The following is a 13,453-nucleotide window of genomic DNA, read 5'->3' as shown; positions in this document are numbered from 1 at the left end:
AATACACAAAATATTTTGCAAGCAACGAGCTTATAGTGCCAAAAAACAGAGGATTTTTTTAATTATTATTTTTCCAGCACACAAAAAACTTGGGAAGTGTGCTCTTAAATAAACCTCCTCTTTGATGAACTATAATAACACTTCTAGGAGGATATTATGCCATCTCCTCCTGCGCATCCTTCCTCCAAAACCCAGCCAAGTGAGTTCCCCATGCAGCCCCCCCCGGAAAACCACTTTCAGTGAAAGAATAGAAGATTCACAGGATTCATTTTTATATACGAATAAATCTTTTAAGAGGTTTTGTTAAAAGAGAGGATAATTTAAACACTGCAAGTGAGTGTCAAAACATGCTGCACCGTAAGGACAGAAGGGCAAGTAGACGCACACAAAATTATACTGAGGGATCTCCGTGTTCCAATTAATGTCTTGTAAATATCAGATTAGGTAATTATATCTCCATCACATTAATCAGGTTTGGGGAATTCTGCATTCTGTAAAGAAAGTACATGATACCTGCGGGTTTGGTGTATACTATGTCAATTCTAAAGTTGTAGCTTTCTGTAATCCTGCTATTAAATACTTAAAATTTTTAAGAGTTAACCTGGGGCAATTACCTTTCTGTTTAATTGCTTCCTTTGATACAGCATGAAATGACATAATGAGATTTAATGGCATCATTAACCACTTTATGTTTTAATAAGCTACTCCATACTAAGTGACTCAGCTCTTAAATATTTCATCCTGCTCAATTTTTTCCCCTAACTCCCCCAAAAGCTATCGGGACAAGCTTGCAGGTTGACCTAAAACTGCTTCCAAAATCAGGGTCCAATATTTTTATCCCACGTAACAAACAAAGCATTCCTTGTTTTGTTTCTGCAAGGCAATAATCTATGAAGCCAAACCAAGCTCTCCATCAGTGGCAATAAAACTCACACCTCTGAGTGCTACAGAACCAGGTGCTCTGCTGAGTATTTCTGAACATCTGACAGAGCAAAATAACACTGGATAATGCAAAGACTCCTTAATGTTCAACGTTTTAGCACGCACTCGAAAGCAAGTTGTGAGCACTTTAGGAAGATAAATGCAGTGTATTGCCCCAAAACAGCCCTTAAAAGCTTCAACACCTTCTCTAATGAACAGCCTTACCAAATGTTCAGGGAGTATGAAATATGCTGATGTATGAACACTTTGCGTGTGCGTAGGATATTTCAGATTTAAAGGCAAACCCAGATTTGGGGGGGTTTTTTAAGCCATTTTTCTTACTAGTTTTAAAACTTCTCCAGAAAAAGAAAACCCTGAAGAATTTTATATCCATAAGCCTCAGCATTTCCTCTAACAGCCACTTAAGTGGCTTCACTCCTCCACTAAAATGCTTTTATCAGAAGCCCAAGGAGCAGCATAGAGAGTCCCATTTCTAATTAACTTTCAACTTTATTAGGTGGTCACGTAAACAGATATTTGTATGATTATAGTTATAACACAGTGTCTTGCATGATTATAGTTACAACACAGTTTCTATTGCAAACAACATGTTACATTTGGGGCTAACATTTCCTCATGTGGTCCGCACAAACAGGTGACGTTCCCATAAATCTGGCTAATCTTTCATCTTATTTTGGATTGGAATAAGCCTTCATTACTACAGAGCTGGGATTTACGGTGGTTCGGCTGCTTTATTGAATTATGGCGAAGGTTTACCTTTCTTCAGTCATCTGAAACCACCTTGTACTCTGCAGAAAGGATCTAGCCCTTGACAAGAACGGGTTCATGATGGACTGATCAACAGAGAACAGAAAAATGTGTCTGACATGTCCTTTACTCTTCCCAAGCCCAGGAGAGTTGACTTTTTGGGTAGCTGGCATGTGGCTGGGCAGAATGGTGTCACAGCAAGAATCTAAGTAAGGGGTGGGATTGCAAAGAAAAGCTGGTGTCCTGTCTCTTGCGCTGTTCCCTGCTATTTGCTTCTTACCTGAGCGTTACTTTTGGCACACTTAAGGTCATTTTATGAAGGGAAAAAAAGGGTAGAGAAAAAAGGCTCTAAAACTGAGTTGAAGATGCTGAAAGGGAAATATCAAACTGAGACAGGAATATGGGACCCGTGTCTTGGTATTAAAAATTATGTTTTGCTTTTTTTTTTAATGCAGTAAAATGAGAAGGGGCAACAAGCTGTTCAACCCATTTGCCCTAATGCTTTCATTCCATGGTGAAACCATGGTGAATGTTGGATAGAGTGTAGTTCTGTATCTGTGGTGAAGCAAATATGCATTATCAAAAAAAAAAATCCCTTGCCAACTCCCCGCATGTTACAGCCAGATGTGAAACAATTTGTTCCTTGATCTTTTTAGGTGATTTTCGATATCACTTGCTTTTAGGAAATGGGAACGAGGTCTGTTTATAACTCTTGACTTTAGGTATTCTCAGCTTGTATCTGCTTGGAGGTGAGGTGAGGTTTTGACCACGTGAGGAAATGTTATAACTATAATCATACAAGGAACTGTCTTATAACTATAATCATGCAAGTATCTGTTTACTTGTTTACTGTGACCACCTAACAAAGCTGTAAGCTAATTCAGATTTATTTTTGTATTTCTTGTGATAGGAACAAAGGACTTATCAGGGGACCGCTGCATTTGCTCAGCAGCAGCCTCAGCGGGTAGAGAAGACCTTCAGACTGTCAGTCCCTTCCTCCCTTCCTTCCCCACGCCTCCTCCCTAAGCGTTCCCGCTTTTTGAAGCTTGTCTTTCAATTAGATCACTTCATACCAGCCTTAATCTTCAGCCTTTCTTCTTGGGGAATAACTGCTTCAGGACTGTCACAGCGAATCACATCAAAGGCTGACAGGGTGTGTGATCTCCCTTCGCCAGTGACCTGCAGCAGATGCTCCGGCTACTACGGCATCTGTCCTCAGCTTCTGTACTCGCCTGCTTCAGAACTGCGCAAGACTCCAAATTTGACCCAATTCCCCTGGCTTTCAACGCCGATTACACAGGTCTGATTAGTCTAGAAAATCACATACAACTGTGATCAGCTTTAATTGGAGCTGCCAGAAAGCAGGGAGCTCTGAGGGGACTGGAGAAACATCCCTGCGCATCACCACACCGAGAGCACGCTTCCCTGTAAAGCCTCTGCGTTAGAAAGGCAACGGGCACTGAATGTCCTTTTATTTTATTTATTTTTTTAATCTCTTTTTAAAATGAGTCCCCCGCTAATCCTTTAAGTTTTTAATTTTTTGATGTGCAAATGTGCTTACTTCCCCAAGCTTATACGATTTTTATATCTGACACACACCACCTTGCCAACAGAACTGGTTTTTGCTCCCATGGAGTATTCTTCATAGAATCTGGCCAAGCCCTTGGTGCCTCCTAAACCGAAATAAGTATGTTCTGAACCTGAACTTGGTCTTTACTTACGAGAAATGGCTTTATTAAGAGGTTTTGGGCTGATTTAGGTTCTTTTTTTTCCTCCCCTGAGATAACACACTGGCTTCGGTGCAGCGTTCCTGCCACAGCATGGCCAGTTACTATTCTATAAAACCAAAGCATGATTTTGGGCTTTCAAAAAGAATGATAGGGATTTTTTCTGAGTAATACGTGGGGACACAAGAGTGCCTTGATCATCTATTTCATTCTTTTTTTACTCATAAATACTTTTTATGCGCTTAGAAAGCTATGCCTTTAAAAATGCCTTTTTCAGACCTTGGGATCACGAGTTGGTAACGGTCCCTGTGATTGCAATGGTACATTGGTGTGATAAACTGTGCACATTACTGACAAAACAAGTGTTTTGTGTAATCCAATGAAGCAAAGTCCACGCTTAGTCCTGAAGAACAAACATTTCTGCTCGGGATGTCACTTTGCTTTTAAGCTAGAAAATCATGATGTTGCAATTTAAGTCCTCACAGTACAATTGATGTTCATTTAGCTTTACTAAAAGCACCGGGCTTGCTTGGCAGCGAAAACTTCTGGTTTAAAAAATCTCTCTCAGCTGATAAATATCTGTGTTTGTATATAAACCCACAGAAAAGTATACAGATTTTCATATGTGGTAGTTAAACTTTACTAATGCGGGGACTCTAAAAAAATTAACTCATGGAGCACAACCACGGTAACAAAAAAGAAGTGGGAATTCAGCTCTGGCTTTTCTGGCACTTGTAAATCTTTCCATGAAAGCACTACAAATTATGCATTTTAAATGCACAATAGGCTTCTTGTTTCACGAGGTTTCTTTCTCCCCAGTTTGCTCGAAAAACCCAAGGCATAACTAAACACCAGTGTGGAGCTCAGCAAAGGAAGAAGTTCAACTTTCAGAACAGACGGAACTTTTTATGCAATTAGCACTTCAGTGGCTGGATGGGCAGCAGCTACAGCTAGCCAAGGGAAGCTGAATCAATATATCCATGCGATGCTTTTCCCCACAGGACTCCAGGGCATTATGAAATTTTACCAGCAGCCTGGAACTGATTGACACAAACAGAAAAGCTTACATTTACTCGAAATTAAAGTCGGCTAAACGAAGGCTGCAATCTCTTCAGTGCTTCTCTTGTGCAAGAATTATAAATACATCGCTGTAAACAAGGTAACACCCAACGTGGGGCTGTGCAGATAATGCAGAGTACCTCATCTGTTGACTGATCACTTTGCTTAGCCAGCTCTCAAGTGTCCAGGGCTGACTGCCGGAGAGGAGACTCTTAACATTCTCATCAGCACTCCAAACCTTGACTTATCTCCTAATCCTAGCAGCGACACATTTCAGCAGCCACTCAGGAAGGCGCTGCCGCTGGGGTGTGAACGGTTTCCCGCGGCACACAGCTCCTTCCACCTCTGTTTGTTATCTGGGACTGCGGCAGTGGGAGCAGCCAGCTCCCGGCTCGGGGCTCTGCCAGGCTGGACACGGAGGCGGCAGCAGCTCCCGGAGCCTCGCAGGTTGTGGTGAAAGCCAGCAGCTCCTGTTGGTTAACAAATCCTGCAAAGGGCCAGACCTTCAACAGCCACCCACCCTCGCAGGGGACTGGCTGCAAAAAGGGTTGTTACAGAACTGCGAGATGAGCAGCCCCTTCTTTCTCTTTTTTTTTAATCTTTTTGTCCCCTTTCGTCCAGAGGAAGGGACAACACAAATCCTGACTTCCAAGTCGGCTCCCAGAAAGTGAGTGCCATCACACACTTCCCTTCCCACTGCTCCAGAGCTGCCCAGACAATGCAGCAGCTGTGGGAGAAACAGCCAGCTCTTTTCGACCGCCTTTGCCCAGGACCCACAGAAACGCCAGCCCTGTGGGTGCTGGGACACGTCCTGCGCTGAAGCTGAAGCACCACAGAGCCTACAAAGCCACCAGGGGACTGGGCACAGCCTGACCTGGGTCAACAGCATCTTCAGCCTGCAGTCCCCTGCCCTCCCAGCTCGCTCGGGCAGGCTGCTGCTCTCACACAGCTCCTGGGGCACCCAGCACACACTGCTCTGGGCCACCCCTGCACTTCCCTACAGACAACAAAGGGCATTTGGCCGCTTCCAGGCAAAACTTCTATCATCAGCTAGAGCAGATTTGACAGCAAGAGCTGCCTGACGGTGTGATGGTTCTCAATATTTTGATTATAAATCCAAAGCTCGCTCCCCCAGAGACCAGTGGGTACCCCTTACAGAAGGCACAGCCTGCTGGGGTTATTCACACTCCTGCCTCTGCCCTCAGACCAATTCTTGTGACAGGCAGGCTCATCTTGGGGGAGAGGAAGAAGTCCTCAAGAAGTGAACAGATCTGCCTGCAGAATTAGTACTGGGTAAAATTAGGTAAAATTAAGCTTTTACCCTGGCTCCAAAGGCCCTTCCACCCCTCACTAGATAGTCCTGCCCTCAGTCTCAGTTACACAACTAACAAGGCTGCTACATAACAGAACCCTGAAGCAGTACAAGTGTAAATAAAAAGTCAGGATGGCAAGAGAAGCCTGCAAGACACCTCCACTCCAAAGCATGACAGAGCTGCACCCAAAAGAAACTCCATTCCTCATCCTTCACATAACATCATAACCACAACCAAGAGTTCTGCATCGCTCGAAATGTTGAAAATATCAAGCAGCATTTACAGTGTTGCATGACCACGTTGAGATTGTACAGACATGCGGCATTGTCACCTAACGCTGACAAGTTCCTTACTCCAAACAAACAAGTTTAGGCAGGGAACTTTTGAATTGCAGTTGATTTGCTAAGAAGAGAGACAATTCATGATACCTTATGATCACTGCCAACCTGAGAAGTTTGTGTTCATCGGTAATCCCAAAGGCAGAAATTAAAAAAAAAAAAGGTTTAACGAACCAAGTAATAAATCCCCACTCTAAGGCTAGTCAGAAGCCACATCCAAGCTCAGGAAAGTCCCCAAGACAAAGAAATACAAATATTACTAATTAGAAAGATGTATGTTACTGTTGCCCTAAGCTGCCAAGGGAGAAGCTAGGAATAAGAACAGCCAGAATGTAGATGAAGGCACCAGAGCAAAGAACGAGGAAGAACTATGGAATGAAAATCCCAGAAATCTTCAGCCTCCTACACTGTGACACATGCAAAGCTGCATTATCTTTATGCAGAAAGGGCCTTGCCCAGTGATATTTAGGAAGTAAGTTCCAGCATAATCATCACTTCCTTCTCCTGCTTCACACAAATAAGCTTTTTTTTTTTTTTTTTTCAGTAGAACAACTGCAGTTCAAAAAATAAAACCTTTCCCTGTAAAATCTTCTAATTCCCCGTACTACTCAAACCCTGCACATCCACTCTTACAGCTGCAATCACATCAGTGCTGTGACGTCCGTGGAGCATTCTAAATAATGGGAAATGTGGAGCTGGATTCTGTTGCGCACTGAAACCGAACAAGGAAGTCTAGAAATGACTGTGTTATGACAACTTCTGCCTTCCAGTAGTTGAAGAAAACCTACCAGGCTGCGAGCCACGCCAAGTCCTTACACATGAGCTACGTGCACGGTTACACATGTGCTGGACTCTGTGCCAACGCCATAATCAGCTCAGTGGGTATTTCAGCGCGTTAACTGAACTACAGGAGTCAGCTCCGGCAGGGAACACGCCATCCCTCTCACCCAGATTTGAGCTGACCACATAAGGCTGCGCAGTAAATGACATAAAACCAGCAAGATTAGACCTTGTGACTATCATCTGGCGCTTCCCGGCAGAAGTCTTTCACGTATTGTTTAGGAAATAGTAAAGATCACGCTTTAAAAGAAACCTACCTTGAAGAGAGTCACAGTAATTTCAACGTTTTCAGGTACAGGCCACACCACCACCCCACGGTATGGGTTCTTGATTCCAGGCTGCCAGCTGTGTGCCTAAAGGAAGAAAAACACCCAGCTGTTTAAAGCCATTTTAAAAGTGCTGAGTTAACTCCCACAGGAGCCAGGGCATGCTGGTAAAAGTATCATCATTGACCCCAAAAAGCTGACATCCTTAAACCCATGACTCTGCTGAGCACTGCGAAGGACACAATTAAGAATGGCAGTAAGGAAATTCAGACCACTAGCAGACTCTTCCATTGAACTAAAGCTGTTCCTCACAAGATCCTAAACTCTTTTTTTTTATTGCACAGCAGAGGTCAGGACACTCAGAATCTTGCAAAAATTAAGGCTGTAAGGTCAGAAGTTCCGTAGCAAGCTGAGCTTTATTTTGTGTATAACACGTAGTTCAGGTCTAATCACACTTACACGTAAATGGAACAAGAAGTTTTACTTGAGGAAAAAAAAGTGAAAACCATGACTTAAAATGCTACTAAAGCATTTAAGTTTTTAAGAATTAATATGCTGGGGTACCCACACATAGAAAAGACAACAAAAATCCCAACAGTTAAATAGACTGAGAATCTGTCTACCTTTGAGCATCAGTTTGGATTAGTGTGAGCATTTCTGCTCTGGTTTGGAATAAGTATGCCTTTTTCCAAGCTCAACCTGATCTGTTTGTGATGCTGTAAGACAAATGAGGGAAGGATGCTGCTGCAGAAGTGACAGCTACAGAGTCAGAGTGTTATTAGAAACATGTGGAAGTTTTGTTAGGAAAGACTGTACAATCTATTTACTGTTACCCGAAGCCAATTAACCTGTTTGCTTTTTTTTTTTTTTAATTCTAGAGCATCACTCACTGCAATTTTATACTCCTTCCAACACTCAGAACTTCAGATTAAGGCTACTGGAACACATTTTTTCCTTTAATAAGGTTAACAGGACCTGCGACTCAGATTCTCAGGGACCCTAAAGTAACCTGGGCAACTTTAAGGATGACTTTGCTGTACCAAAGTGGGAAAGACAAAGCTGGAGAAACAATCCCATCCCTACAGAGGCAGCAGCTCTCTGCCATTGTGTACAGCAGGGAGTGCCAAATATTATTTTGGTTTTATCACAGTTTTTTTTGTCTTTGGTGTTCTGCTTGAAATCCCAGCTCCCAAAGATGCCCAATTAGATCAGATTTTTCAGTGAGTGTCTATGTTTTGTGCTTGCATTGTAGCAGCTTGGAGCATCTGAAACAAAAAAGGGAATTTAAAAAAAGAGCAACTTGAAAGAACCCAATTTCTGCTGGTTTTACTCCACAAATTTCAGCCTAATCTCATCATTCTAAAGAGGGCCTGGATGTATCCTCTGAATAACTGAGCAAACGACACCAAATAACACAAACAAAACTCATGTATTTTACATAAAAAAGGTATTTTGTGAGCAGCAGAGCACACCACAGTAGATGTGATTACTACCACAGACACTGGAGCTGCAGTCTGTGTTCCTGTCCCACAGACCCCATCACTCCCAGCTTCCCCACAGAGGTCTTCAGCAGACACGAGCTCATCTGCCGTGTCCTCTGGCAGCATCTTGTAAAATCACTCATTTCTCCTCCACTGGGGCATTCCATCCTCTTTGCAGGCACCAGTTTGCACAAAATAGTCATTGGAGCTCATGGTGTGTCTGAAACCTGTGCTTTCCTGCTGGGTTGGGCCAATAGTGACAATTATGTCAAACTTTTGCTGTCCAAGGTCCAGGCACCGCCAGCCTGCTCAGCTGAGGATCACTTGTTCCATCTATTAAAAAAAAAACCAAAACCCTAGAAAATGAGCATCCACTGATGCAGTCAACACTTCACTTCAAGCCTTTTATCAGCATTTCCTCCCACCAGGAAAGTCAGTGAGGCACAATAAACACACAGGGATATCTATGTTTTTCTGTCACCGAAAGCAACAACCAGGAGACAAGCACTAACTAATGAGCTTTTAAAGCAAAGCTGTTCTGTGATCACGAATGTTATTAAGTCCTCCTCTGGCTTTGGAAAATAAACACTGTATCACACAAACAGCTTGACAGAAAAAGATAACATCAAAAGGACTGTCTGGGTTGTTGGGAAGAGAAAATGGAAAGGGGAAAGCAAAGCCAGAGAAACACAGAGGACCAGCGAATGACAGCAATTTAAAAATAAGATGAAGAGTGTTATTCTAATGCAACATTTCTCATGCCAGGCATCTCTATGCTGCAGTTTCTTTAAGTTACATCTGGCCTATATCAAAAAAACCCCTTTCAGCTCCCAAATTCTAAGCCTTGACTTGGAGCTGGATCGGGCCACCGCTGCAGGCGACAAGGACTCGCCAAGGCGAGGTGCTGCACCCGCACAGTACATTTCCACCCAAATCCCCTCCTCCAACTCCATTTTCCATCGGGTGGCTGTGCCTTTGGACCCACTCTTTCCTCACTTGCCCCTGGTCCTCAGCAGCCATCTCCCATTTTCTTGGAAGCCAAGGCCAGGGCAGCTAAGCAGAAGTGACTTCCAGCAGCGGTGCCTCGCCCACAGCCCTGCCCTCGCCTGACTTGTCTCCAGACCTTGAGGGATGGGAGCCACGGTCTGCAAAGAGAAGCTGAAGTGCTCTGTTGCATTTCAAAGCAAAAGGCAACTCTTCCTTTTCTCTGCCAGGAGAAAATGAGAGAGGACAACATAGCATGAAAGCTCTTTTCAATGTGGAAAGGGGAGCTCCAGGAGGGGCTGCCGAAGTACCCTATAAATAGAGTAGGGCTGTGAATGACACTGTCCAACCTCTGGCATTGCCCTGGCACAAAGCTGACGGCTGGGAGAGGAGGAAATCTCTTAAAGATGAGCCTACAGACTTGCAAGGGCACTTCAGGCTATCCGGTTTTGAGGTTCATTTTTCTCTTTAAAGCAACCCGGGCAGCCAGCTTTGCAATCCACCACCCGTGACGTGAACATCGCTGCTGTTTTGCTGTGCTTGAACTGCAGTGACAGCCTTGAGACCACATTATTACTAAATATACCTGCCCTTTCAGATGCTTCATCTCTCTTCTGCTTTTCTTCACTACCACCTTGCCTCATCCTGCTGTGCAGGATAATTTCGTGTTACTTTTCCCTAAGATACTAGAGCTGACCGTAATATTTTGAGCCTGCTGCAAATTATGGAACAGCTTATATTTATGAATAAAAAATTTGTTCTTATTGCCAAGCTGTCAATATTGGGTTTTGAAAGCAAAACTCATCTGAAACAGACCTACGATTATTCCTCACCTGCAGCCACAAGAGTGGATCTTTTGTGAGCCAGCAAACTGCTGACTTGCTTTTCCTTATAAAATTTTTGCCAGCTGCCTGTGATCAGGCCAGCTCTGCTGTTCATCTGTGTGACAGGCTACTCAGGGCACGAGAAGCAAGCAGGAGCTCAGCTGGCTCCAGCAGTGCTTAGGGCAGCTCAGCTTGTAAGGATAATCTCTCTTTCACAGTGTTGTCCAGGCAGAAAAACAAACCAAACAAAAAAAAAAAAGAAAAAAAAAAAATCCAACAAACACCTGGAGAGGAAGAGCCGACATTAAGCAGCCAGATCCTTCATCTGGTGCCTCCGTGCCAGCGGTGTGGCTTTGGAACATCAGAACACCAAGGGTTTGCTCCATGTGATGCATCCCACCAAAATCACTCACCAGAGTTGTATATGGCTGATAATGGACGTACAGGAAAAAGAATGGGCAGGGAAAAGCTGCCAATCCCCTCACACCAGAGGAAACCAGCAGTTTGTGAATGGCTTCTTCTTGTCCTTCTGTACCACGGTTCAGTGTCACAAAGGGAGACAAATTAAAAGCCAACACTCCAGACTACAGCTTGCATCCTCCCCAGGATCATCTTGAAATCCCCGTGCTTGGCCCACCAGTTCAAAAAGGCTGGGCACCAGAACAACGCTCCACTCACACTCACGCCTTGGGACTCAGCCCAAAAAAACCCAGCACGTGCCAAAGCAGGATGTTCAAAGCCCTGGAAACTCCAGGCAGCCTTTGATCAAGACGTTGCTGTCAGTGCCCCTTTAGAGCAGACAAGGAAACCAGCGGATTCCCACAGGTCTTCCCATGAATGTCTTCAATTCGCCGGCACGCGCGCTACGACTGTCGCTGTGCATGCGTGTATTTCTGCTAAAGAGCTACAGAAAGGCTGCCAGGCTTGGGGAACGAGCGAAAACTCATCTCCACCACAGGTTCTCTAGGACTGGCCTACCCCTTCAAGCTGAATTTCACACACACACACACGTTCATGACATCCACGATGCGTTAAATAAATGATTCGTGCTATTTCGGTCACCAGATCTTGCCTTGTTCACCATCCACAGCAGATGATGCTCAGATAAAGAGCCTCTTCCCCTTCTCTTCAGTTTCTCACGTCACCTATCACCCATATGGTTTCTTATTAGGAAAGAAAACCAATCAAATAAAAAAATCAAAGCCCAGGCAAACAAAAAAACCTGAAGGCAGAGTTATTTTTCTCGCCGTTTTCTGGGACAACCATCACTGCACCTCAAAACATCACCACAAGGCAATTACCTTAATGACCTCAGAGATTACAATCACAGCACGATCTCCTAACTTTACTAAAAAACTGAGAAGCCTCAGGAGTGGCATTATTGAGCTGTGCTGGTCCCAGCCAGCCACAGGATGCCTTTGGAACTCCAGCCTGGCAGGGACAGGCAGGGCTGGCACTGGGCAATAAAGCAGCCAGAAAAGGCTACAGTTTGTGAGAACAGCAAAAGAGGTGACCCAGAGCTGCTGCTTTATTGATGGCAGAACCTTGGAAAAATGTTGGCCAGGTTGCTGTTGTGTACAAGGGATTCCTTTCACTCCCTGCCCCTCTGCCTCTCCTGGCTCTTACTTCTCACTGCTCGAGTTCTTTCCCTCTTCTCAGCATTGCTCCTTCTCCTTTGTGTTTAAACAGTTTTTGATAAACCTGCAAGAGAAGTGCTGAAATCACAGGCAAGGCACCTTCTTTCAGCTTTGATACAAAAAAGAATCTTTGAAGAATAATTCTGTCAGGCTCTCAGAAGCAAGTGCAAATTTGATTCTTCATAGGTGTACAATTCAACCATAAGCCTCTGCATGTTCACAGGAACAGTAGAAAGTACCTCCTTGACATCCTGGTAACAACTATTTTCAAATTGAAATTTCTTAGTTCAAAGCCTGGAAATTTCAGAGCATCTCAGTGAAATGAAGGTAAAGCTATTTTCAACACGTTTTCCCCCTTGCTCTACACTAGAGCAAAGATACTACCACTCAAAAAAAAAAAAAAAAAAAAAAAAAAGCCAAGGGCCTGAAAACCTGGGCAGGTAACTTTCCAGTGTGCCAGGGTACTGAGTAAGAGCTAAACAAGTCTGTGGCTACAAGCTGCACCTTCTGTAAACCACGGATGCTGAACAGCATCAGTGTGCCTGATTTTGCAAACAGACATCATTTGCACCAGCAGACAGGCAACTCCCACCCTCCCCAAGCTGAAAGCTCATTGTGGTTCCAGGACTGCACAGTAATCCTGCCAAGCAGGGCAAAACTGCAAATCATCATTTTATGTAAACTCCTGGCACACACGATGGAGGTGCCCAAGCGCACACCTCAGGAAATACATTTCAAATTAGACTTGCCCGTGGAGAGCAGGTCCCAAAATAGAACTGTAAGTAACTTAAATCTGCATTAAGGTCAGTAACTGCTGGATATATTTATGGTCTTGTATCCATCCACCCATCAGACTGCTATTTATATGCTCTTTCAAAATGACTGTTTGCTTTTCATTTGCAACACTTTGAAACTTACTGTAATTAAACATATCTACAGCTCCTATTCTATGTTTCCCACAGTAAGAAGAAAAATATTCAGACTCCTGCACATGATGACTCTCATCATTTCTTTTAATGAAGGGAACAGTGTAGTTTATTTGGAAAAGAGTAGGTGGGGTAGAAAGCATATCAAAATCATGAAAACCCACAAAAACAAGGGCTTCAAAGGACATCAAGAACTCAGCTTTCAGCTGAATGGCATTTTAAAATTATAACAGAGCAGGCATCCCAGAGCACACCCATAGCTCCATCCTCCAGTTGCACGACATTTTTGTTTAACACATCTCTTGTACTCTCCCAGTACAAAAGAGACACAGAGCTACTGGAGAGCATCCAAAGGGCCACGTTTGTGAG

The 13,453-nt window shown here is 43.9% G+C and overlaps 1 protein-coding gene across 13 annotated transcripts in view; it reads right to left on the bottom strand.

The window, feature by feature from the left end:
- The window catches only part of EHBP1 (EH domain binding protein 1), a 204,312-nt gene that overhangs the window by 161,197 nt on the left and 29,662 nt on the right, over nucleotides 1-13,453 (bottom strand). For all 13 annotated transcript variants that reach the window (XM_040058768.2, XM_040058771.2, XM_040058774.1 and 10 more), the window contains exon 4: nucleotides 7,224-7,319. In XM_040058768.2, coding sequence (XP_039914702.1) covers nucleotides 7,224-7,319 — 96 coding nt within the window. The remainder of the gene's footprint in view (nucleotides 1-7,223; nucleotides 7,320-13,453) is intronic.

This window comes from Hirundo rustica, chromosome 3 (assembly GCF_015227805.2).
Source record: "Hirundo rustica isolate bHirRus1 chromosome 3, bHirRus1.pri.v3, whole genome shotgun sequence".
NCBI lineage: Eukaryota > Metazoa > Chordata > Aves > Passeriformes > Hirundinidae > Hirundo > Hirundo rustica.
The sequence above is the reverse complement of the archived record's forward strand: the minus strand, read 5'-3'. Positions and strand labels throughout refer to the sequence as shown.